General features: G+C 40.7%; 1 protein-coding gene across 2 annotated transcripts in view; it reads left to right on the forward strand.

Annotated features, from left to right (window-relative positions):
- The window catches only part of PTPRM (protein tyrosine phosphatase receptor type M), a 768,694-nt gene that overhangs the window by 664,513 nt on the left and 76,920 nt on the right, over window positions 1–27,261 (forward strand). For both annotated transcript variants that reach the window (XM_055323971.1, XM_055323972.1), the window contains 3 exons: window positions 845–932; window positions 19,102–19,178; window positions 23,101–23,137. In XM_055323971.1, coding sequence (XP_055179946.1) covers window positions 845–932; window positions 19,102–19,178; window positions 23,101–23,137 — 202 coding nt within the window. The remainder of the gene's footprint in view (window positions 1–844; window positions 933–19,101; window positions 19,179–23,100; window positions 23,138–27,261) is intronic.

Raw genomic sequence — 27,261 nt, forward strand, 5'->3', positions numbered from 1 at the left:
TCTTCATCAGCTCTACCTTTATGTTTTCTTTCTCTTCCTCTCTTCTTTCCCAGTTGATACCAAGAAGTATAAGAGTAGCTGTGGCAAAGACAAGAAATCAGTTTGACTAACTGCTTCTTGCTGCCATCCTTCTTCCTGTTGCCTTTTATATGCTTGGCTATACAAGGATAGAAGGGAATGTGAACTAAAGTGGAAATAAAAGTCCCAGATTTTTTTTTTCACTTGTCAACTGATACCAAAGGACATTTTCATTTTAACTGAAACAGAAAAAATATATATCTGACTAATAACATGAAGATTAAAGATCCTGGGCATAATATCGCCAAATCCTTAAATAAATGGACATCTAAGCTCCATTAGAAATGAAGAGAAAACTCTGGCAGAATTTATTACAGGATTTTAGCCTTGAAGGCGTGAAGTCATAGTTTCCCCCACCTTCACAGTTTTAACCAAAAATAACATTCTTTCAGTTAGCAGTTGTGAGGAAAAAACAGTATCTTTGTATCTCTTAAGAGAATATTGAAAAATGGCAATATAATTAAGAAATTGAGAGGCATGTTAATTTTTTCTATATTAAAGTAGGATAGCATGAACACCACCATTTTAATGGATTGTATGATAAATTGTGGGCTCACTCTTCAGCCCCCATCTGTGTGTGTAATATATTAAGTAAAGGAAAACAAAAAGCAAAACAAGGTATTTAATCCATCCTCTCATTCCTGTGAACATCCTTCTCCCTTCTTGACCTTTGCTGTACATTTCTTAAAAACATCCTCCATCGTTAAGATCCTGTGTTTACCGCATCGAATTGTAATTCTTTGTGTCACTTTTCTCTTTCTTCCAGAGCTTCTTTGAAGGGCAGTCTGCACCATGGGACTCCGCCAAGAAAGATGAGAACAGAATGAAGAACAGATATGGGAATATCATTGCATGTAAGTGTTGACAGTGTAATTGTGCTGTGGTATAACTTTCTTTTCGCATCTGCTGAGATTGACCACCAGCCTCACGCAGTGAGAATTTACAGTGCAATTACCACCTTCATCCTTCTGGAAAAGCCGGTGTTATGCTCGTATTAAAGAAAGGGATAACTACCTAAGTACCCCCACTACGTCAATGTGTCTTGCTGCGGGGCTAGTTTTACTTTCAGATTTAAGGTTTGGGTAACACAGGTAATGCTAAAATGCTGAGAAAGAAAATGCATTTTAGGAGTAAACATAATAGTCCTAATGTTTCCCAGCTGCTACATGAGAATGAATAGAAATAATGATGTGCAACACTCCTTAATGCAAGGAGCTCAGAGTTCTCAGCAAGCATTAACAAATTAATCCTCCAGACACTTGGGTTAGGTAGGTCAGTAATAGCCCCATTTTAAAGACAGGAAACTGAAACTCAGAAGTTAAATGATAGTCCCCATATCACAACACTCATTAGCAAAAGAGTGAGGATTGTATCTCAGAAATTCCCAGTTCCTGTGAAGCTGAATGTTACCAATCCATAATGCCTTGGACGGTTTTTAAATCGAGCCCAACCTCATTAATGTTCTGTAACAATGCTGAGACGCATGGTAGATTGATGAGCCTCCTTCTCCCAGGGCTGGAGCCATCCATCCCCTGCGCTAAACTGCTCCACGTCACACAGGACTGCCCCAAGGTGCTGACAGGTACTAACAGAATTAATACCACTTCTGAAGATACATAAATTCAAACAAACAAACAAACAAACAATGCAGGAATAGAGCTGGAGAGCTTGTAGCTCATCATGTAGCTGTTGAGAGAACATACTGGAAATGTTGGGGTAGTCCAGGGAATGATGTATTCGCTTTATTGATTGTGAAAGTGCAGTGAAATTTTATTTGTCCAAGTTAACATTTCTTGGAAGGACAGGAGAGACTGCCAATAGAAGTTTCGGTGATTGTAGAAGTGTTCTGAGTCTACATTCTCTGAAACAGTAGCCACCTGCCACATGAGCACTTGAAATGTGGCTGATGCCACTGATGAACTGAGATTGAAATTGTATTTGACTATAATTATTTTGAATTTAAATAGTACCTGAGACTTGTGGCTCCCACTGTTGGACAGTGCAGATCAACAGTGTGTTTTATCGTGAAAAAAGGAGGGGGTGGAGTTTACACATAAAAGGAACAAACCATCCCGACTGAACATGAGCATGCCCTGTTCTCCCTCTGACCGCTTCTAAGACCCCACCACTGGTTTTGCAGGTGACAAGTTCTAGCTTCGAGTGTTTTTTCTTTTCAGTTACTTAGTGCTTTGAGTGGTAATATCAGAGTCTCCGTTAGGCTGAAGATGCTTCCCTAAGATCTAAGGCTTCGTTGCCCCTGAGTGGATTCAGTCAACACTTACGGAGCACCCAGCACCAGGCCCACAGTGAGGATTCCAAGATGACAGGGATGGTGTGCTCACCTTCAGGACAGGGTGACGCAGGCAGGTAACAGAGCACTGTGACGCCGGTACCAGGAGATGACACAGTGCTGGGCTGGAGCTGCGTGTGCAAAGCCATCAGATTAGGGAGGGAAACGTGACTTCCTGCCAGAGAGTGGTCATGGGAAGAATGGGTTGACCGATATAGATCCTTCCAAGTTCCTTCATATTCTCTGGGAGCAGCTAAAGCTTTGCACTCAGAAGAATCCAGATTTCTCATAATGGCTTAAAGGGTCCCATTGAGCTCTCTTAGCAATGCAGCCAGCTCCAAGGGGGTTTCACAAGGTACAATGGAGAGTTCTCAATATGCCCTGGGCCTCCCTCCATACCAGGTAGAAGGAGATGGTGGTGGGCCTTTGACCTGCAGTCCCCGTAATATCCCAGATGTGGGCCCCTGCTGTGCACACAGAAGGCAGTGTCAAAGAGTGTGATTACCATTCATTGTCCCCTTGTTCAGAATGGGTGCTGAGGGGAACAGGATGTCAGAGGACATTTAATTATAGTCTAGGTCCCCTCTTCTAGCCTAGGGGACCACTGGCTGGAGGGCAGGGGCTAGCACACTGGAACATAGGGCAGGGAAACAGAACAAAAGATAAGCGTGGACTAACCTACCTCCCAACATCATTGAAATAAAAATTTATACTGTCTTTTTTTGGAAGGCATTGAAAAGCCACAAATCCTAAACAAATATAAAATATTTTAATTCTACTATGTGCTGTTCTCCTTTTCAAATTGAGGCACAGAGAGACAAAATAATGTGCCTGTGATCTCATGAAGAGGTAGTCATCCTTTTGTGATGTAAAAAAATATTTTTCTCTAATTTAATTGCTTAGGAAAGTTTGTTTTTATAGACCTAGGTAGAGGGATGGCCCCTTCAGGCACACACGAGAATGGCCTACATTGATTGCTTTCTTTCTGTGAAAAGTCTGTAGGCTGTCCGTGACATTCCAAGTAGATTCTCTCCTATAAAATTCTGTTCAGCTTCCAGAAGCCCCACCCACCTTGTCTCTGCCTTGACCTTCTGGATATTGGGTGTGTAGCTGTTTTCCATAGAAGCGTTGAATCTCATTCCTCTACCTGATTTCTTCCCATGGCTGGACTGAGAATATGTGGTCAGATAGACAAATAACTCATGCCTTCATTGAACAGATATTTACTGATCGCGTCCTATTTGTGAGACACCACACTAGGCACTGTTACAGAAGGATGATTAAACACAATCGGGCATGAAGAACAGATAGTGCTGGGACAGCTTCTCATTTCTACTACCCAGAGCACACTTCTACCACCACCATCATCATCTTCAGCCCTCAAGACCCCACACCTAGGACCGATGATTTTATACCCACCTGTGTAGACAGTGACTGTTCCAGGACGTTACAGTCTAGGAGCCAGAGCAGAGCAAGATATGCGTGAACGGATTGGAGAAAGGTACACTAGTGAGGGGTGAGCTAAAGAGGAAAGACCTTTTGGGCAAAAGAGAAGAACACAGGATTTAGAGCTAGCCGACGGAGTTGAGGTCTTGGCCTCACCATATACTAATTGAGTGACCTTGGGTCAGTCATGAACATTCTCAATGTCAGTTTCAGAATTTCATCTATTATGGAAACAAACTTAAATGTGACATAAAAGAACACTGATTGTTGTCAGCTGAAAAAAAAAAATCACATCTTCTCTTCTCCATTTTTCCTGTGTTGTTCTTTACTCTTCAGCTTAGAAGATTCTGTAGGTTATCTAAAAATTTTTTTAAAAATCAGCATTTGGGGGGTGCCCAAATCGGTTAAGCATCTGCCTTCAGCTCAAGTCATGATCCCAGGGTCCTGGGATCGAGTCCCCAAATCGGCTCCCTGCTCAGCAGAGGAGTCCACTTCTCCCTCTGCCTCTCCCCCGTGGCTTGGGCTCGCTCTCTCTCTCTCTCTCTCTCTCTCTCTCTCAAACAAATAAAATCTTTAAAAATTATTTTTTAAAAAATTTTAAATCAGCATTTGGAAGCCTCAAGTTCCAGAGGATGAGCTGGTAGGTAATGGCAGGCCGCATCTTGCTCCCTGATTGTTAACTCGACACTGCACAGTGACCCGGCTCCTGACAGGCTGTGACTCCGGGCTCCATTTCTGGGTAGTTTGCCTGGCTATCACCTGGCTAATTTTCTGCCTCTCACCTGCCCTCCATCCTGTTCCCTCCCGTCTTTCAGTATTTCTTCATCCAGTTGCATTGTTTGTTCTTGGGCTTTTCTAAAGACAACATCAAGATGAAAATTCTGTCTACAGAAGTCTACACTATCATCCCGTCTCCTATTCTAACTTCTCGGTTTCTGTGGTATCTGGAAGCCTTTCCCTGTGTACATGTATCATCTTTTATGTGCAGAATTATTCTATTCTATTCTATTCTATTCTGTTTTTTATTGAAATATAGCTGACACACAACATTACATTAGTTTCAGTGTACAACACAGCGATGAGACAAGTGTGTGTTCCTTATGCTGTGTTCACATGATGGTTTCACGTACAGATACATAGGAAAGGATCACTGTAATCAAGCTAGTTAACAGATCTTCTCACATAGTTGCCATTTGTGTGTGTGCAGTGAGAGCACGTGAAATCTACTCTCTTGGCATATTTCTAGTATTTAATACAGTCTCCTTTAATATAGTCATTATACATAAGATCTCTAGACTTATCCATCCCTCATAATTGCATCTTTGTATCCTCTGGCCAACATCCCCCCATTTCCCCTGCCCACTCATGGAATCGCCCTTCTACTCTGTTTCTCTCTGGGTTCCACTGTTGTAGATTCCACATATAAGTGAAATCATGCAGTTTTTTTCTTTTTGTGCCCAGCTTATTTCACTTAGGATGAGGCCTCCAAGGCTCCTCTGCATTGTTGCAAATTGTCATCTTTTCACCTAGTTTTCTGTTGTTTTCTAAAATCCCTCTAGAACTGTCTGTGATTATTTATGTAATTCTGTACGATGCTCTGTGCTGGCATATCCTGAGATAGCAGTCACTTAGGCCTTCTCCAGACAGACAATTATTAATGCTTTTTAAGTAGGGTATCCAAATCCTTAGAGACCACTGACAACTCACCCCAGGTAAGTAGGATAGTTTGATACCACCAATGGCTTGCAGAAACACCACTGCTGTTGCCTTGAATCCCAGAACTGGGGATGCCTGGGTGGCTCAGCAGTTGAGCGCCTGCCTTTGGCTCAGGGCGTGGTCCTGGAGACCTGGTATCCAGTCTTGCATTGGGCTCCGTGGGTGGAGCCTGCTTCTCTCTCTGCCTGTGTTTCTGGCTCTCTCTGTGTGTCTCTCATAAATAAATATAAATAAATAAATAAATAAATAAATAAATAAATAAATAAATAAATACATACATACATACATACATACATAAATAAATCTTTTAAAAAAAAAAAAGAATCCCAGAACTGCCCTGGGCCAACCCTTGCCCAGCCTCCAAGTCAGGCTTGCAGGCTGAGTGCTGTTTTGTTAAGGGAGTGGCCCCAGGTTGTTCTGAGGAATTGTTTCATATGGGAGCTGCTTCATTTGAGACTCTATGCATCTTTAGTTACAGCAGTGAAAATAAGTCTTCAATATTTTAGAGTTTGTGGAAGGATTTGAGATAAAAAGAATAAAAATACTTACCCAAATCCCACTTATGTATGCACCCATCTCAGTTTCTTTATAGGCATGGGGAAAAGTATTGCTATCCCCTTCCATCCTAAGAAATGGTGTAATTGTAAAAAAATTGGTTTTGCTGCCAGAGAAGCCTGCTTCCCAGTACCTAGGCATCCAGAATGAACACCAACCAGGAGGAGGAACTAGGGGGTTCAGTCCATCTATCTTAGAAAATCTCTTTAGTGCTTTTCAGAGAACATTCCTGTTGGTAATGATCACATTCATTGTTTGGCAACATCATTTGCATATAAAATGGTTTTAATGGTGCTTAAAAACTGTTTATTGGCTTTTGCTCTTAAGTGAATTAAACTTTTCCCTTATTTACATTATGAATTTGCTGAGCTGGTCCTTTCCAAATATAAAACACACCGCAAAAACAGCCCTCCTGATTTTCTCAGTAGTTCCTAATTATAATTAACATTGAGCTTAAGATACACACCAAATTTCCTGGCTAACGGGAACCCCTTGGAGCCTGGGTTCCTCTTTTCTGGGGGCTGGCAGTTGAAGATAAGGAGCCAGAAATCTGCAGAGCCTTCCCAGGCTCCTTCCCCACTCTGTGTGGTCCATTCAACAAAGACATATTGGTCTGCCGTGTGCCAGGCTCTGTGCCAAGCTAAAGGCATCCTTTCAACAGATATTATTGAGTGCCTATTAACATGCGAGGCACTATCCCAGGTGTCAGAGACAGAGCAGGGAATAGAACAAAATCTTTTGCCCATATAGCACTTGACATTCCCATGGGGGCAATAGAAAAGGTCACTAAGTACACCGCATAATATGTGTGTTAGGAAGTGAGGCAGGTGACAGGGAAAGGAATCACGTGGGGCAAAGGTTGCAGGTTTTTTTTTTTTAAGATTTTATTTATTTATTCATAAGAGACAGAGAGTGTTAGAGAGAGAGGCAGAGACACAGGCAGAGAGATAAGCAGGCTCCATGCAGAGAGCCCAATGTGGGACTCTATCCCGGGACTCCAGGATCACGCCCTGGGCCGAAGGCAGGAGCTCAACTGCTGAGCCACCCAGGGATCCCCAAGTTGCAAGTTTTAAATTGTGGTCAAGAAAGGCCTCCCTGAGAGATGCAAGCCAAGGCCTAACACAGGTGAGGAAGGGAGCCAGGGCCAGGCAGAGGCCCTCAGGGTGGGGCGACAGGCCTGTGTCAGCATGGGACACAGCAAGGAGACTGGCGACCCTGGAGCAGGGTGAGAGTGAGCAAGGGGAAAGGTGGAAATGTGAAGACCTGGGGTGACCATGGTGGCCCAAAGTGGACATAGCCCCCCATGTGTTCCAGGGAAGGAACAGGGGAGGAGAGACTTAAATAATTATACAAAGGAATTAAATAATTATTGAAATAAATAAAATAAAGTTAAGGGCCACAAAGAAGAGTCATGTGCTATGTGAGACTCTATAATGTGGGGCTTGACTTCAAGAGGTATGAGAAGGCTTCCCTGAGGATGTGAAATGGAAGACCAGTGAGTAAAAGGGTAGAGCAAGAGGGTATTGCAGATAGGGGGTGCATCCTGTGAACACACCCTTCATATGAGAGAACCCCTTGAGGGTCTGAGGAACTAAAGGAAGACCAGGTAGCCAGAGGTGGAAGTGTGGAGGAGTAGGCCAGTGTGGAGAGGGGGAAACAAGTGGAAGCCAGGCCTACAGGGCTTGCTAGGGAAGGTTAAGGATTTTAGTGTTTGTTATAAAAACAAAGGGAAACCTCATCAAAAGGCTTTTTAGGGGGTGGGGGTGAGGGAGGGGGTTGGTCATCAAATTTGCATTTGGAAAATTTAATCTGATTGCAAAATGAAAAATGAATTGGAAAGGGTCACTAGTTTAAGAGATTCTTTCAATTGCCCAAGTGAGAAACAATGATAATATAGACTGGAAAGAAGAGAAATAGATGGATTCCAAAAAGAAATACTTGATCAAATCGAATAGATAGGATGTGAAGTAAGGAAGACAGAGGGGCAGAGTTGCTTCTATGTTTCTGACTCGTAGGAGAATAGATGGATGGATGGATGAGTGGTACATGGATGGTGAATGTATACACAGAAGGATGGGCCACTTACTCCAATGGGGAACACTATAAGGGAGCCAGATAAGGTGGGGAGCTCAGGGATAGGCATGATGTTGGCAGTAGCAGGGAAAGCTTATAAATTGAATCTGGGGACACACCAAGATGCCTATGAAATATTCAAATGAGATATTCAATAGGCAGTTATATAAACTACTTTGAAGTCTAAAGGCAAGGGATCTGGGCCCAAATATAAACTAGTGAATCTTGCACAGAATGGTGGTTGAAACCATTGGCATCATAATGGAGGAAGCATAGACAGCCTAGTACCTAGCCTGGAGAGGCTTCAATGATGGGAAATACTGAGGCAATAATGACTAACATGTACAAAGGAGCATTGTCTCATGGGGAAAAGAGGGTGTCAATAGGATCTAGTGCAGTAAAGACTCTGATGTAACAACATGAGAATTATTCATGAAATTAGTAAACAGAGCTTTGGAGTGGACAGGGGTGAGGAGGCAATGAATGAGGACATGACAGGAGGACAGACAACTTTTTGAAGGGGAAGAGAAGGGGTTCCCTTCTGAGCTTTAGTTTTCATCCTCACTGTGGAACCCATACCATCCTACTCCATTTTCCCAGCTAATAGTGAGGTGTCTAAGAGGAAAGTGAAACCTTTAATCCAGTCTATCCTACCTGATTCTTTTAATCAGTGACCCAATCTTGATGCTCATACTAAGGACCACTCTTCCAAGGTTTTGTTTCATGGCACTGTGCTTCCTCTACCAGTTGAGCCCCTCCAACAGTGTCACTTCTCAGGAATCTACTACAATCATGATCCAGTGAAGGAATAAAGGCAGGTGAAGGGAGGATGGTGGGAACAAGGGTTAGCCGGATAAGTATGGACTGGCAGGGAGAGCTTTTGGCATTATAAATCAGATGGATGAGAATAAGGGAGAAGCAAATCAACACAATATGTTTAGGAAAGCAAAGAAAAACATCTAGAAAGATTAGGCAAAATAAGAGTCACGGATCCTGCTAAGACACTGAAGATAAAAGAGTAAGGGTCTGTAATTGGAGGTCTAGGTGTAAACAAGAAACACAGCAAGACTAAGTAACACATAAAACAAACAGCAAGAACAAACATTAACACGGAGCCACCTACAACTAAACTTGAATATTCCGTATACGCTTGGTGCTCAGAACTGGCATGGCCTGAGCATCCAGGTGTTCCCAAGCAGGGACACTAGGCTGACATACAGGCCATGCAGGGGTAGGTCACTGAGCACTTCCCATCCATTCCTAGTCTCTTCTGCATCTTGTACCTTGAAACCAGTGCAGCAGCAGTCCTTGGCAAGTATATAACCACAGGAGGAGCAAAGCCATTATTTGCAGAAATCAATTGTAATTAAAATTAATTTTGAGTCTCCTTTCAGAGGGCAAATGTTGCTTAGATCATTGTGATTCCAATTTACCTTAAACACGTCATCAATATTTAGCAGAAAGAGAGAACTGGTTAGAGGTGAAATATTATCAATGACACACACCACTTCTACTGCTATAGTAATACCTAATTACATACAAGTGACAGTTGCAAGGCTATTGCCCATATCCATTGTGTTTAAAATGAAAATGTTAAAATATTTGAGACTATTTAGAGGTGTTCTAAATATAATGTTATATGACAAAAAGGGCATAATTGACCCTTTTTAGAGACATAGAGTAAAACATAGAGACCTGCTTTAAATGTCTGGTGACCCCACCTCTAGTGTATGAATGCACACATCCATAAACCTATGTGTTTACACATCCATAAAAACACACATGCACACACATAAATACCCACATATAAATACCCACGCACATTCACAGATAAATACATGCACACATGCATATGTAAGTATACGTACATGGGGAAAAGCACCAGCAGATTATAATTTTTCAGTAGTAAGCAAAGGTTTTTTTGTGCTTTTTATGTAAGGACCAGGTCTTTATGTGCCTGTTTCTTACCCAAACATATTATTTTGCCCTATTTCTTATAGTCAAAGATTTGTTGAAAGGAATGAGAGGAATAGCCAAGATCTTTAAAATAGATTTCCCAACATGTCAGAATTTGTTATCTTTTGTCATAGGCTAACATTGAATTGTGATTATAGTATGAACATTATTTGGATTTTGATCATATTCCAGTCATCCATGGCTAAATTGGCAACTTTTTTCCCCAATTATAAAAACAATTCATACACATTAAAGAAAAATTACACAGTCGCAAAAAGTTGGGGAAAATTGCTCAGAACTTCACCAACTAAATTCAAACCCTACTAAAGTTTTTTTTTGTTTGTTTGTTTCATCTCTTTCTATTCTCTGCCTTGAAGTTGTTGGCTTTATATTTTTAATTTAAATAGGTTTATTGTTTTATTTCTGATTATAAAGACAGTATAAACTGTGTAGACAAAGTAGTACACAAAATCAGAAAGATGAAAATCAGTATCACTCCAAATTTTCCCACCCAGCAGAAATCTCACTCTTTTACTTATCCCACTATGCATTTCTACACACATACACAATTATTTCATATAAACAGACTCTTACAAGACATGCTGCTTTATAACCTCCTCCTCTTCACTCCAAAATATGTAACAGAGATCTTCCCAGGTAAAGAAATTAAAGCTGTAGTGATACTTCCTGATGATTGTATCATATTTGTTTTATGAAACTGTTGGTTCACAATGCTCTTCGAGCTTCCTGGGGAAACCAGCTCCCAGACACAGAGGGAAGGGAGACACCAAAGAAAGAGGCAGGGCACTCCAGGATGGTAGTTGGGAGTTTTAATAAATAAAGGGAACTTAGATACGAGGCTTGTCTTGGGCAGCAGCAAGACGAGTGGATCCCTGCATCTGCCTGCCAAACTTAAAGGTTTATGAAGATATCTTAACTAGGTTCAATTACCTCTATTGTGCAAGTGTTCTCTATACCATATCACTCTCTCAAGACTATGTCCTTAGAATAGCCCCAGGGAGCAGGAAAAACAAACAGAACCCACATTCCAAGGATAATGGGGAATGGGCAAGGAACTTCAAATGTCCGGGTCAGCTCATGGGTCAACCACCAGTCACATCTTTTTGATGACCTTCTGCAACAGAGACTACTGTTGATGAGTTCCCTGTTAATATTCTTGAATGGTATGAACTAGATGGGGACGCAGTAAGTTGTGTTTTAGAAAAGCAGCCCTCAGCATGAATTCAGTAGAGAAAGAAAAGTCTGAAAGCAAAAATGAAATAGTTCAGGGGATAAGTCACCAGGTCTTGAATTAAGTTATTGGCAATAATGATACAAAAAAAAAAAAAAACAGCTCACTTGTGCTTAGTTCTTTCTATGTGCCACTTACCAATGCTTTACTTATATTAACTCCCTTAATCATCACAAAAACTCTTTAAGGTAGGCACTATTTTTATTTCCATTGTGCAATTAAAGAAACTAAATCAGGGCAGCCTGGGTGGCTCAGCGGTTTAGTGCCGCCTTCAGCCCAGGGTCTGATCCTGGAGACCTGGAATTGAGTCCCACGTCAGACTCCCTGCATGGAGCCTGCTTCTTCCCCTGCCTGTGTCTCTGCCTCTCTCTCTCTCTCTCTCTCATGGAAAAATAAAATCAAAAAAAAAAAAAAAAGAGAGAAAGAAAGAAAGAAAGAGAGAGAGAGAGAGAGAGAGAAAGAAAGAGAAAGAAAGAGAAAGAAAGAAAGAAAGAAAGAAAGAAAGAAAGAAAGAAAATCACAGAGAGGTTAAAAACCTTGTCCAAAGTCACATAACTAGGGCAGCCCTGGTGGCTCAGCAGTTTAGCACCGCCATCAGCCCAGGGTGTGATCCTGGAGACCCGGGATCGAGTCCCACATCAGGCTCCCTGCATGGAGCCTGCTTTTCCCTCTGCCTGTGTCTCTGTCTCTCTCTCTCTCATGAATAAACAAATAAAATATTTTTTAAAAAGTCACATAACTAGAAAGGGACAGAATTGGGATTCAAACCCAAGGATTCACACTCCAAAGCCAGTGACCTTAACCCCTATGTTACACTGTATAAGAATAAAGATGGTAAAAAAAAAAAAAAAAAAGTTAATATCCCTGATGAACTTAAATGCAAAAATCCTCATGATATATTAACAAACCAAATTCAACAATACATTAGAAGAATCAGTACATCATGATCAAGTGGGATTTATTCCAGGGATGCAGAGATGGTTCAATATCCACAGATCAATCAATGTGACACACCACATTAACAAAATGAAGGATAAAAATTATATTATCATCTCAATACATGCAGAAAAAGCATTTGACAAAGATCAACTACCATTTATGTTAAAAATTCTCAACAAAGTGGGTGTGGGGGCATGTACCACCACATAATAAGGGCCAGATATGACAAGCCCACAGCTAATATAATGGTGAAAAGCCCACCCAGTGGTGAAAAACTGAAAACTTTTCCTCTACGATCAGCAACAAGACAAGGATGCCTACCCACTCTTGCCACTTTTATCTAACAAAGTATTAGCAGTTTTAGCCATAGCAATTGCTTAATAAAAAGAAATAAAAAGCTTCCAAATTGGAAAGGAAAAAGTAAAATTATAGTTATTTATGAATAACATGATTTTATATATAGAAACCCCTAATGGCTATACACATACACAAACACACACAAAATTAAAACTAATAAATGAATTCAGTAAATTTTCAGGGTACAACATCAACATACAAAAATCTTTTGCTTTTCTATACACTAACAACAAACTATCAGAAAGGGAAATTAAGAAAGCAACCACATTTAGAATTTAATTAAAAACAGTAAAATATCTAGGAATAAATGTAGCCAAGAAGGTGAAAGACCTATACTCTGAAAACAGTAAGACATTGATGAAATAATTGAAGAAGACACAAATACATGGAAAGATATTCTGTGCTCATGAACTGGAAGAATTAATATTGTTTAAATGTACTACCCAAAGCAATCTACAGATTCAATGCAATCTCTATCAAAATTACAATGGCATTTTTTTACAGAAAAAGAACAAACATTCTAAGAATTTGTGTGGGACCACAAAAGACCTTGGACAGCCAAAGCAGTCTTGAGAAAGATAAAGCCACAGGCATCATTCTCCCTGATTTCAAACTACGTTACAAAGCTGTAGTAATCAAAACAGTATGGTATTGGCATAAAAACAGACATATAGATCAATGAAACAAAATAGGGATCTCAGAAATAAGCCCACACTTATATGGGTCAATTAATTTATAACAGAAGAGGCAAGAATATCAATGGGAAAGGACAGTTTATTCAATAAATGGTGTTGAGAAACTGGGAAACCACATGTAAAAGAATGAAACTAGGCCTCTTTATTACACTATATATAAAGGTTAGCTCAAAATGAATTGAAGACTTGTATATAAGACTTTAACCCATAAAACTCCTAGAAGAAAACACAGGTGATAAGTTCCTTGTTGATGACTTTTTGGATCTGACTCCAAAAGCAAAGGCAACAAGCAAAAATAGATAAATGAGACTACACCAAAATAAAAATCTGCACAGTGAAGGAAACCATCAAAAAAATGAAAAGGCAACCTATTGAATGGGAGAAAATACTTGCAAATCATATATCTGATATGGGGTTAATATCCACATCATATAAATAATTCAGGTAATCTAGCAAAAAAATCCAGTTTAAAAATGGACAGCAGATCTGAATAAACATTTTTTTCTGAAGAAGATATGCAGATTGCCAACAAGCACATGAAAAATGTTCAACATCACTTCACTAGTCATCAGGGAAATGCAAATCAAAACCACAAAATGATATCACCTCACACTCGTGAGAGTGGCTGTTATCAAAATGACAAGAAATAGCCAGTGTTGGCAAGCATATGGCAAAAAGGGGAGCCTCATGTCCTATCGGTGGGAATGTGAATTGGTGCAGCCACTGTGGAAACAGTATGAAGCTTCCTCAAAACGTTAAAAACAGAACTACCAGAAGATGCAGCAATCCCACTACTAGGTATTTATATCTAAAGAAAACAAGAACACTGATTTGAAAAGAACACTCCTATGTTCACAGCAGCATTATTTACAATGGCCAAGATATGGAAACAACCTAAGTGGTCATCAATGTGTTGTGCCCAAGATTGCGAATCTGAGAAACCACCAAGGAGCTGACACCGATGCAAGTACATGAGGGTTTATTTACAAGCTCGAGCTTGGGTCCAAGTGTACTCCATACAGCAGAGCAGGGGCTTGGACCCTGAAGTGGGTTACAGCTGGGTTTTTTATGGGCTGGTCTAGGGGATCTTCAGAAGGGGTGGAGGAATTTTTTCCATTCCAATATGGGGGAAAGGATTGGGGAGTTTCTTAAGATCTGACACAGGATTCTCTGCCTAGGGCATTCTGAGCTTTATTGTCTTTCCTATATACGATTCCCTGCCTAGGACATTCTGCAGTTTTTCCTGTAAAGTACAGCTCTTATTCCCAGGGACCTAAGATGGCTGTACTTGTGCTAATGCTAAACTTGAGGTGGAATGGCCTTAATTTTTCTCAGCCTCCACAAATGGATGAATAAAGATAAAGAAGATGTGATTTAGATAGATAGATAGATCTTTATATATAGATATATATATAGATGTAGATGTATAGACATATACATACATATAGATATAAATAGATATACATATAGATAGGGAGGTATAGATATATCTATATATATAATAGAATACTATCCAGCCATAAAAAAGAATGAAACCTTGCCACTTGTGACAATACGGGTAGAACTAAAAGGTATTAGGCTAAGTGAACTAAGTCATGCAGAGAAAGATACTGTATGATTTCACTTATATATGGAATCTAAAAAACAAAACAAAGCTAAACAAAACAAAAATAGACCCATAAATGTAGAGAACAAACTGTTAGTCACCAGAAGAGAGGAGGTGAGGGGGAAGAACAAAATAAGTGAAGGGTATTAAGAGGTATAATCTTCAAGTTATAAAATAAATAAGACATGAGGATAAAAAAATACAGCAAAGGGAATATTATATCAGCTTTGTATGATGACAGATGGTAACTAGACTTACTATGGTGAGAATTTTGTAATGTACATAGATATTGAATCACTATATTGAACCCCTGAAACTAACACAATATTGTGGTTTCTAGAAGGTGAGGAGTTGAGGGGTAGGTGAAGGCAGCCAAGTGGTACAAAATCCCAACTATAAAATAAGTAAGGCATGGGAATGTAATGTAAGCATGGTGACTATAGTCAACAATATTGTAGTACATACTTGAAAGTTGCCAAGAGAGTAAATCCTAAAGTGTTCAACACAATTAAAAAAAAATGTGTAACTTTGTCTAGTGACTTATTGTGGTGTGTATATATTTACAATATATACAAATATCAAATCATTGTGTTGTACACTTGAAACTAATTTAATGTATGTCAATTATACTTTGATTTAAGAAAAAAAATTTAAGTAAAAAGACAAGTTCCTGAAAAGATGCCAGGGGCTTAAGATATAGGAGCTATTTGTTTCCAAACCTTTTTTCTGTTTCCTCTTTAAAACCAGCTCAAACTCATTTTTCCCAAAGATTGACTGCTTAAGGTACGCAGTTTTATCCTGCTCTGCTGACCTCCAAACAAGCATCTTTGTGGTTTGAATTGCTAAACAACAAGGATGTCACTTTTATTTACATAAGAGGGGTAATTCCTAATTAATGGAAACTCTCCCATATTCCATGTACTTGACATGTACTTCTCACTTGGTCTTCCTCAAGATCCTCTGAAGGTAGTCCATCATCAGCCTCTTTTTACAGATGAAGCTCAGTGATATTCAGTGTTTGTCTAAGTTCACAATCTGGGGGAGTAGTAGAGCCAGTATTCAAATCAGGGTCTCTGGGACACCAAAGCTAAACGCTACATAGTATCAACATGAAATGGTTTTGGAATAATCAAAAACACCCATACTGGAAGAGAAACAAGAATGCCAATTTATAATTCTATAGCTCAAGTCTTTTTTTTAATTGTTATTTTTTATTTAAATTCAACTAATTAACATATAATGTATGATTGGTTTCAGAGGCAGGCATCAGTGATTCATCAGTCTCATATAACACTCAGTGCTCATTACATCATGTGCCCTCCTTAATGTCCATCACCCATTTGCCCCATCCAGTCTCTTCAACCTTACTATGCTGTGTCTCCTGGAAATACCGGGTCCATATAGTCTTGACCCTGTGACTTTCATGAACAATTGACCTATTGTTAGCCACAAATCTCATTGGATTTCCCATACTTTTATACCTGAGCAGCTGAGTTCTCCAAATACCTTCCTCCTTTCAACCCAAGCCATAGCCCCTGGTATTGGGAAAGCCTCCAAAACAAAGTGGAAGGATAGAGATTTCAATCAATGGGCAGTGGCATTTCTGCGGATCCCTTGCCTGAGTGTCTCCCATATTTGCCAAATGCCAAAAATGTCCTCTAGGCATTTCCTCATAGTTGTTTGATACTATTTCACCTCCAGACTGCCCCAGGAGAAGGAATTGAGCTTCTTGAAAGACTGTGTGATGTATGATATATGATAGTCTTAATTGGCTTATGACTCAAGGTAAATGAGATTTCAAGAAAAGATGGTAGCGGGCCTACCTGTACTGACTTATTTGCTCCCCAATAGTCTATATTTATTGTTTTCATAACCAACTGAGCTTGATTTAAAAGAGGATGCCTCAGAATCCCAGTTTCTGTCACTGAGGCATTTTCAGATATGGAGCAGGAATTTAGGGAAAATTCTCCTGGCTGGAGGGACAGATCATTTTACTTCTTTTGTCTTTATTTTCTCTGATTCAGCATGAGTGATGGTGAGACTTTTCCTTTTTATTTTACTGCTGTTGAGGAAAGATGGTGCTCTCATTGGTGTGCCAGAAGGCAGATGAGTACCTTGATAAGTACGGGCCAAATGCAGCCAAGAGGGCAATAGTGCAATGACCAGCCTCCTCTCACCAGGCACAATTCATATCCTTTTGCTCTCCTCCACAGCTGACTCCTTCCTCTGAGAGATTAAGCCCATTCTCACTGCTCCTTGCCTGACCACAACTGTCCCCTTACTCCATTGAGACAGTGATGACCAAGACCTGGTATCCGTTTGTGGGGTGAAGGGTTAAATGTGTTACACTTACTTGCTATGTGTTGCAACCACTACATGTGGTTGTGTTGTGAAGAGAGGCCATGGACTGGGCGTTGGGTGAAAGGCGTTTATAGGGATATTCAGAATGGACACTATGTGGTCTCTCACCCCAAGAGGTTATAATCCAATGGAATCAACTTTAGAATAAGGAGAATATACTACCATGCTTATTAAAAGAAGTAAAACCAAGTTCAGTCTGCTTAGGAAATATGCCCTGCATATGTCTTGTGGGTTTCCCCATGAGGAGGATAGTGAAAAGATTAAATCTGGAGAAATGGCAGCCAAGTCAAAAAAAAAAAAAAAGATGGAGGGAGGGAGAGAAGTAACCAAATGAACACTGGGAGATGATGGGGAAACTCTATTTCAAAGGCCCTGTTTATGGGAAATGAGAGTGCAGTCTTATTGGAGATGGAAGTCCCTTTGCAGAACATTCCAGAACAATCTGAGAAGCCCAACGGTGGTAAATTACAGGGAATGGGCTGCATTCATCCTGAACCTCTAAGAAAAATAAAGTGTGAAAGAGGGAGGATTCTGACAAGGAGGTACAATAGATCCTAAGACAACACTGCTTCTAAAGATTGGGAGGCTCTAATGTGATGCCTGCCTTTTAAAAAACTGCCCAGGGAAAGCCACAGAGTACAGGAAGGCAGACCTAATCTCCTTTCGGAAAAGCTGACTAAAAGCCTGATGTGTGTGGAATAGCCATGATTCAGGTCTATTGGAGCATCTTTCATTTGGGAGGCTCAAATGGCTTTACTGCTGGCCTTGCCTTACCACCCTGCTCTGCAGTAGCTGTGTGTGCGCGCTGGCTCTCCTAACAAATACAAAAGCCTGAACAATCCACACGTCCCTGGCACCCCAATGACTCACCTCCCCCATGCCACCAGCAAAAATACGGATGGGGGTCTCTGGTTTTAAGCACAATGTACTCTGAGAAACTAGATCTTAGAGCTAGCTTTCCACGAGGAAAACTTCTGACTGCACATGGGCCCATTCTCGGGTTGCTACCATCTGTATGGGCATCAGCTGTAGAGATAGTGAGAAGAACAGTCCTGCATGTCTGTCACATGGCATGTGACAGTGGCAACAGCCGACATTTATCCATCACTTACTGTATACCAGGCTCTCTTCTCATCTTCTTTTCTATTTTATGTTCATGCTTACAATAATCCAATGAGGTGGGCACTGTGAATCCCCAGTCTACAGATAGAAAAACTAAAGCCCAAAGAGAGAATCCCCCCAAACTCTGAGTGGTGGATTCTCACTTGCACACCTAACTCCAGATCCACCTAACTCTGGATCTCATACACATGATGCAGAGAGCATTCAGGGACAACCCAGGTTAGGTCCATGTCTGCACCTCCCAGGAGGCTGGGCCATGGTTTATAACCATCATTTGTCAAGGTGGATGTCATAGGCAGCTGTCAAAATCTCAGGTTTTGTATGTGATTTAGTGAAGTTTGCTATGCATTCAATCCAAGAAATAATTCTGTTGTGATTCACAGGATTAAATGTGGAAGTTTCATACCTCTGCCAATGCTTCATGTCTGTAAATGATCAAAGAATAAGTTAATGAGATTTGCTGTAAAATGTAAATAATTATAAATCCTTCCTAGTTTTAAGAGCAAAATAGGAAATGTAGAAGGTGTGTAGTATTTAATTCTTTATCTTTAAAGCAACGTGGATGTGGAGGATCTCTGTGTGACATGCTTACATTCTGGGGCTCTGCACAGCCCAACAGATTGCTTTTAACCATTGTTTTCTTTTCTCTTTGCAGATGATCATTCGCGGGTGAGGCTGCAGACCATAGAAGGAGATACCAACTCAGACTATATCAATGGAAATTATATTGATGTATGTATTTTGAAACTGTCAGTAAGCCCAACTGTTGTGACACACTCCACTTCGTGTATCTACTGTGATATTGGTGGGCACACATTGCTCCAGCTCCAGAGAAAACACATTCATGTCGCCCCACACTCTACAGAACTGTACAGTGAAGACATGGTCACTCCTTTTCTTAAGTCAGCCCATGGGCTGGTGAACTCCTCTGCAACCTTCTGTGCCTTCTTTGATGTCCTGTGCTCCTATGGACCAAGAAAATGTTATTTCCATTTTTGGGTCAACAACTTAGATTATTTGACACTTAAAAAAAATCTGTTTACATATTAATAGGATATAACTCTCTAATTCCTAATTCGATGATTTGCAATCTCTCGTTATTACTGCACTTTTAAGTTGCCTTCAAAGTAGTCTGCAGCTGTTAGTTAACCAGGACATCTAATGCACACAAGACATGTCATTAAATATGTACGCTGTTTAATTATTGAAGATGGCTTCTTTGTTCATTCTGCATCATGTTAACTTAATGTCTTACATTAGAATAAGTTCCTGAGCAGACAGCATGTTTTCAGTTGAAAGAATGAATGAAATCAAAAGTAGCCTGAAAACGAAGGGAAAGTCACTGTTACCTTCAAGACCCAGGTTCACATTAAACAGGCTTTAGCTCTCCTGCAGTTCCCAAGGCACTGTGCCGGGCCGTCACATTGTCTTCTGGTCCATCAATACTTCCATGGACAGGTTTTACCATATATATATGTTTATATATGTTCATATACATCTTGATTGAATATAAATCAGATGCTACTAGAAGTAGCATCACAGTCTCTAAGGTTATCTAAAAATAACAAGAAGAAATGTTATTTTTAGTATAATTTGGAAGGATTTGACACATTGGTTATGGATCTGAGGGTGGGGCCTGTAGGATGACTGTTTGAAGAATAATTCAGATCCCATTCCTCAAATGAAGATTCCTACACTGCTACATTTCATAATGACCCAAAACATACCCAACCCAAGTTAGATTTTTTTCTACTAAAGCAAAATTTCTTCCTAAAGTACATTGCACTTCTTTTTTTATCCAGCAGATGTTTAGTGAGTACCTTGTGGGAGAATACAGAGGTGTCCAAGACCTGTTACCTTCTCCCCAAGACCTCACAGTTTAGAAGCTAAAGTAAGAAATGTTTTCTTCATAAAACTCTGTCCTTAGAGAGTCCAGGGAATACTACCCATGCTCCAGTCCCAGCTTCTAGAGCCCTAGCAGAGTCCTTCAGCACAGGGTAGTATCCAACTCATCTGTGTATCTCCTGTACCTGGCACAGACCTGAAACCCTGAAATACTGAATACTGAAATACTGAATACTGTAAGCACTTAATAAGTGTTTGATGAATCTCTGCCAGAGTAGTAAACATAATCAGATTAGGCTTTGTGGTAGAAGTGATTTTAACTAAGCTTTAAAGAATGGGCGGGTAGAGATGTAGAGGAGGAAAGACATAAAGTAATGAAAATACCAGATTAATTAGTTTTAATTTTAACAAAGAAAAGAGTCAATATTCAGGGCCCCTTTATTTACTTAGGTAGTAAGATTTTATTGAGCAGCCTATTATATTAGATGTCAGTTACTGTTATAGGTATTGGAGTTGTAATTGTGAATCATTCAGACCAAAAACAAAAGCAAACCTCTTGACTCAATGGAGCTGGTGCTTTAATCGGAGGAAACAGACAATAAATGAACTAAGCCTATATGGTATATTAATTCTATATGGTATATTAGATAGTATTATATACGATGGAGAAAATGAAAGCCATAACAGAAGTACCAGTATGGAGGTGGATTGTAATTTTTTAATGCAGCTCTACTGAAAAGGTAATATTTGACTGGAGAAAATAAAAGGTTGTCCTGTGTAGATAATCAAGGAAAGAGCATTCCAGACTGAGAAAAAGCCCATGAAAAGGCCTTGCTGTGGAGCATGCCTGGCAATGTTGAAATGAAGTAAGCAGGCGAGGGTTGGTGGAGTGGTATGAGGGGGTGGAGTCACAGGTGAGCAGGTGAAGAGATTGTGGGGCCAGATAATGTAAGCAGTCTTGCAGACTTGGGCTTTTACTATGAGATGGAGGCAGTCAGCAGAAGATCTGAGCACAGGGCTGATATGATCCCAAAGTGGGTGAGAGCAGAAGCAGGGGACCTTCCAGGAAGCTAAAGGAGCAATGAGAGAGAGGGGCTGCTACCTCCTACCATTTCCCATCACATGCAGACTGTGGTGGCACTGGAAGATGAGAGATGGTAGGATCCTGCATCCATGCTGAACACAGAGCCCTGGATTTACTGACAGATTATCTACCGGGTGTATGAGCAAGAGAGGGGTCAGAGTTGCTTTGAGAAGCAGTTGCCATTATCTGGGAAGAAGACTGAGGGCAGAGCAGATTTGGGTGGGAGAGACGGAGGAAATAAGGAATTCACTTTTACATATGTTAATCCTTAAGTATATGTTAGATATCCAAGTGGAAATGCTAAAGAGGAAATTGATACCACATGGGGATTTTGAGGGGAAAGGCCCAGGCTGGAAGTGAGGATACAGAACCCATCAGTATACAGATGGCACTGGAGGCCACGGAGCCAGATGAGATCACCAAGGGAGTCCATGTAGGTGACGAAAGAGTCCAAGAACTGAACACTCCAACATCAACACCAAGGCGAAGAGGAAGAGTGAGCAAATCAGTGAGGGGGACAAACCAGGAAGGGAGAGGGAGACAACCAGAATCATATCCTAGAAGCCAAAGAAGAAAGTATTTCAATGGGGATTAATCATGTTAAGTAGGTGGAGATAGGTCACAGAGATGAAAACTGAAAAATGACCACTGCATTTAGCAGCACCGGTCATTCGTGGACTGTGTGGATTATTTCTGTCTTGTAAATTGAGTTCCTCCTATCTCCTAGCCTTGCTAGGACTGACATGGAGCTGTACGTCAGACAGGGTCTTGCTTTGTGGAGCTTGTCAGCTGGCAAGGAATGAGTGAGCATTTAATAATCCTATTTAATATCTGTCAAAAGAGTCCATATTTGAGACCCACAGCAGATCAGTTGCATAAAAGAATGTGTTTGCTTTTGCTATTCATTATCAATGACTTGTTCCTAAGAGGAAAAAAAATCTAGCATATGCATTTAAATTGTCTGAGAAATCTGTATTTCCTCTCCAAGTTTTTCCTGTCTCCCATCTGGCTTTGGGCACAGTATATTGGGTCATCTCAGGCAACAGAAATGGAAAGTATTAAGGTCCCATGTTGATATTCTGTTACCTGCATGTAATTTTCTCTACATTGGTTTTCTCTTTCCCAGATATTGATCCTTCAGGGTTCTTTGTTCCTTTCTTTCTTTGGTCTCAGTTTTCTTCTTTCATTCTTTTCTTCTCACAGGGTCATGATAAAAGTAAGGAGCCTTGCAGAATTTCTGGCCGTAGCTAGAGCAGCATACCATGGAGTTAACAGTGTTTAAGAATGATGTTCAGTATTACTATTGATGGAACTGCCTATACCTGTAGAACAGAATATGTGTTAATGCCTTGGCATGTTGCCAGTGACATCCTAAACACAAATGAAATCCTATTGCACATCGCCAGCCTGTTCGTGATCTAATAAGAGTCGTGCTCATGTTATTTCAGAGAATCCATAAGCTGTTAGTATTTATTGCTCACCCATCATCTCATAGCCAGTGTATGATTAAGTTACTCCTACCACCTGTATAAGCAGCAAAACTGTGATGTTTGATGCACTGGTACTTTTTATAAGGAATTCTGGTGCTGGGTCTGGTTTTTTAAGTTCCCACTAATGCAATTGTTGGTATTTGTATGTGCATTTATTGTGGCAGACTTAGTGTGTGACTTCTATGCTGCTTATTGATTTCAAGTTTGTCAAATATTCTTTCTCATTTATTTTTAGGGTTATCATCGACCAAATCACTATATCGCTACCCAAGGTAAGTCTATTACAGCTTTGATGTCTTTGTTTGGTTGTTTGCCCCCTCTCTATCACTTTGTCGTGTGTCACCCCCTCCCCCAGAATGATATTCCCCACTGTCACAGTCCTGTTTATTGCTGTTCTTGTCATCAATACACGCCCGCCCGCCCCACCCCACCCCCCGCTTTGTTTTCCTGTTGGAAGGTCTGGTAATGCAATCATTTAGTTAGAACTTCGTGTTGTGATCGTTAGAAGAAGTGTATTCATCAATTCATTATTGAATTAAGTCTGTCTACCTTAGGAATTAAGCCTATATCCTCATAAATAGGTACATAGATATTCACTAAATAAATATATGCTGAGTGCTGTCTATACAAAGACCTGTGCTAGTTGCTGCCAGGTGTGCGGCTGAATCCATCAAGCACCCCCTCTCACATTGTGGTTTAGTGGGGAAGGTCCATTATTATAAGCAACACTAACCAGTTAGAAATCTATGGGAGAGGTGCAGAGAAAATGTTAGGAAAACTTGGAGAAAACACAAGTTGCTTTCAGATGGGATGATCCAAAAACTGCTTTATGGCAGCGGTGGGCTTGGGAGGAGAACTTCTGAATGGCAGAGACATCTCGAGCAAGATCCGAAAGCAGGATATTAGTGCTCCTGGGTGGAAAGTAGATGGTGGATTGCCTTGGCTAAAGGAGACGGGAAACCTAGAGGAACATGTAGGGGCCACAGCTTTTATAACATCTTCCTGAGACACTGACTGTGAGGTGGGCCATCTAGGGAAAATGAGGACTATGAGAGGTCTGAGGTATTGGGAAAAATTCATCATAAGGGATGTGTTTGTGCATCTGTTGGATGACCTGGAGAAATGCTGAGAAGCAGGGAGGACCCAATTAGGGTTGAGAGCATGCATTCTCTTCATTATATTATTTTACCATTGTTTCTAGTATTGCATGATACCCCAAAAACAGGAGCAGGGAAATCAAAAGGATATGAATTGCCAATGATTAGGGATTGACAGGGGAGCAAGGAGCAAGAAAATAAAGGATACCAAGAAAATCATGGCTAGAAAATGTAGGTTTAGAGGCAGGATAGTTGGAGGTGTTTGATGGACCACGAGAAGAGAGAAGTAGCTAAAGGATCAAGGTCAAGTTCAGTTAATGAATCATAGGTTGTAGTCAGTGAGCAGAATGCCAACACATAGAACATCACTATCCAGTAGAAATTTCTGTAATGGTGGAAATCTTCCACATCTGTACTGGGCAATATGGTAGCCACTAGTAGATACTAGTATCTACTGTGAATGAAGAACTGAATTTTAGATTTTAGTGTTGATTTTTAAATAGCTTCATTTGACTATTCCCTACTGGTAGTTTTGGACAGCAGAGCCCTGCCATAGAAAAGCTCTAAGAATGGCTGAAATGAAGCCACTGTGGGACTCTGTCCTCCCAACCCTAATAGCCTCAGCCAGAACCTGGGAGGCACCATACATAGGGTCCACAATCTCGTGTCACCATTTATGATTCTACACCTGGGTTTAGGTGACCTACTTAACCTCCAGTATGTTTCCCCAACTGAAATGAAGTCAGTAATGGGTCCTTCCAAGGTCACTTGGTTAGTCAGAAGAAAGGTCGCATGGAGCATGCCCTGCTTGAACCTGACAGGAAGCAAATCCTTAGAGGAGTTGCTAAGGTCTTCAGAGAGCAAGCATCTGGTGCAAACTCTTACCTGATGGGACAAAACAAGGACATGTGTCCAGGGCCTCTGAGTCCAATCCTTTTTGCCTTCTCCTATACCCTGCTGCTTCCAAACTGAATCAATCGGTGCTTTTAAAAGATCTCTGAAAAAAAAAAATAATAAATAAAGGATCTCTTTGTTAGTTCCTTAAAACCCTGCTAATGGATTTCAGAATATTCTACAGTAAGAGTCATAATAGATCTGATTTAGTAAATTTGATGATAATTTGGAATTAGCAGTTTTATAAATATATGTGAAAATTTGAAGATAAAATACACAAAATACTAGTGAGTTCTTAATTATCAACCCATGTTTTAATAATAACATGACTGTAGTTAAATCTTATTTGAATTTTCAAAATTGAGGACACCTCTAGATTAATGTGACTGAACAGCCAACCAAAGTAGAGATTAAAACCCCCAAAGGCCTATGTGCAGCCTCTCACCTGGCATTCCATTGCTCCTCCTCTCTGCCCCTCTCTCCCAGAGGGAGATAATGCTTTGAAAACAAAACTGCCATTAGAGAAGTCACTTTCTGGTGTCTTCAGAATTCATCTGAATCATACTTAATTGTTCAGTAGTCCTCTCTGGGAGCATTCAACCTATCGAGTGTTAATGAGTAAATACATTTGTTGGCAGCTAAGAAATGGCAAATGTAATCACTTTGCAGTAGGCCACCCATGTGCCCTTAATGGAGAAGGATGCTATATAATGTCCTGTTTGCCAGAGCATGGCACCTTTCCCGGAGCAGGATTGCACTTCCAAAACTGGCAGTACTTACGTCACTGCTGTTGGTGCAGGCAGAGGGGCAGAAATGAGCATATTTTTGCTTATGATTTATGTATTTATTTTCTAGAGAGAGAAAGAGAGTGTGAGCAGGGTGAGGGCAGAGGACAGAGGGAGAGGGAGAGAAGCAGACCCTCCGCTAAGCATGGAGCCCCATGCCGGGCTCGATCCCAGGATGCTGAGATCATGACCTGAGCCAAAATCAAGAGTCAGATGCTCAACCAACTGAGCCACCCAGGCACCCCAGAAATGAGCAAATCTTTTTAGTATAACATTCAATCAGGACAGTACACATCATGTTAAGAGTAATGCATTCCGACCATGATGTCTGGGTTGAAAAGTTAGAATCTCTTTTCTAGTATATTACACAAACACAATGTACCTGATAGCCTTAGCCTGCCAGAGGACTTCTGATCCTATGCAGTAATTGGCCTTTGTAAAAAACAAAAAAACAAAAAACAAAAAAACAAAAACAAAAACACACAAACATCTAAGAATTCAGCAAAATGGGTAATAAAGCAGGTGCAATTTTAAAATCTCTCCTTGCTCTTTTTCTTTCCTAGTGTGCACTGATCTGATTCTTTAAACCCTATTCATAGCAGGAACCCATGAAACTACATGAACAATCCAATTTACTGACAACCAGTTTTATCCCCAAGAGCTTAAAATACGTAGATTTTCACCAAGTCCCTTCAATCTAGAAGACATGTCATGAATTTATCTCTTCGATCTCTTCCTCCCTCACCTCAGCTTTATTGATTTTTGTACCAGTAACTAATTTTGACCTTTGAGGGTAACGGTAATGGTTCTACAGACTGAAGGGACTGCAATCAAGCCTGATCTGTGGCTTTTCTAGTATTTTCTTCCGGCCCCCTTCCCCCCCTCCATTTAATTGTTTTCCCTCTGCAGCTAATAGATCAGTGACCGTACTCACTTCATCATATCTGCCTGACCAGCCGTTAATACAACTGTAGCATTCAGGATTTATGATTTGGCACACCAGGAATCAAAGAAGAGGAAGTCCTGTCTGTTAACTGCATGTCTGTACTCAGAGTGGGGATTTCAAAAGCAGGGCGCACGGTGAGGGGCAGATGAGTACGCAGGTGGGTAGGGTTGCCCAGAACCAATCGTATCTCACAATCAAAAGCTTACCCCATGGAGACCACAGTGTGGGCCATGAGCTAGAGAAAGCTGCACACATTTAGAACCGCTCCCCCAAAATGTCTCAGGGAACACCTGCCAGCCACATAGTATGCAAATGATGGGGGCCTGAAGAAATATTCTTTTTACTATTGTTTGGTTTTCTTTTTGAAATGGATTTCAGGGGACGCCAGAGTGGCTCCATGGCTGAGCATCTGCCTTTGGCTCAGGGCGTGATCCTGGGGTCGTGGGATCAAGTCCCACATCAGGTCCCCCGCAGGGAGCCTGCTTCTCCCTCTGCCTGTGTCTCCACCTCTCTCTGTGTGTCTCTCATGAATAAATAAATAATATCTTAAAAAAGAAAGAAAGAAACTGACTTTAAAAGTCCTGCTATAGAAAAGTCAGAAATGATGCCATCTGCTAGTTGAGGAAGGTCAGTCTGAGATGGACACAGCCTGCTTGGCACTCAGCCCCTCTTCC

This window comes from Nyctereutes procyonoides, unplaced genomic scaffold (genome assembly GCF_905146905.1).
Source record: "Nyctereutes procyonoides isolate TBG_1078 unplaced genomic scaffold, NYPRO_anot_genome, whole genome shotgun sequence".
NCBI lineage: Eukaryota > Metazoa > Chordata > Mammalia > Carnivora > Canidae > Nyctereutes > Nyctereutes procyonoides.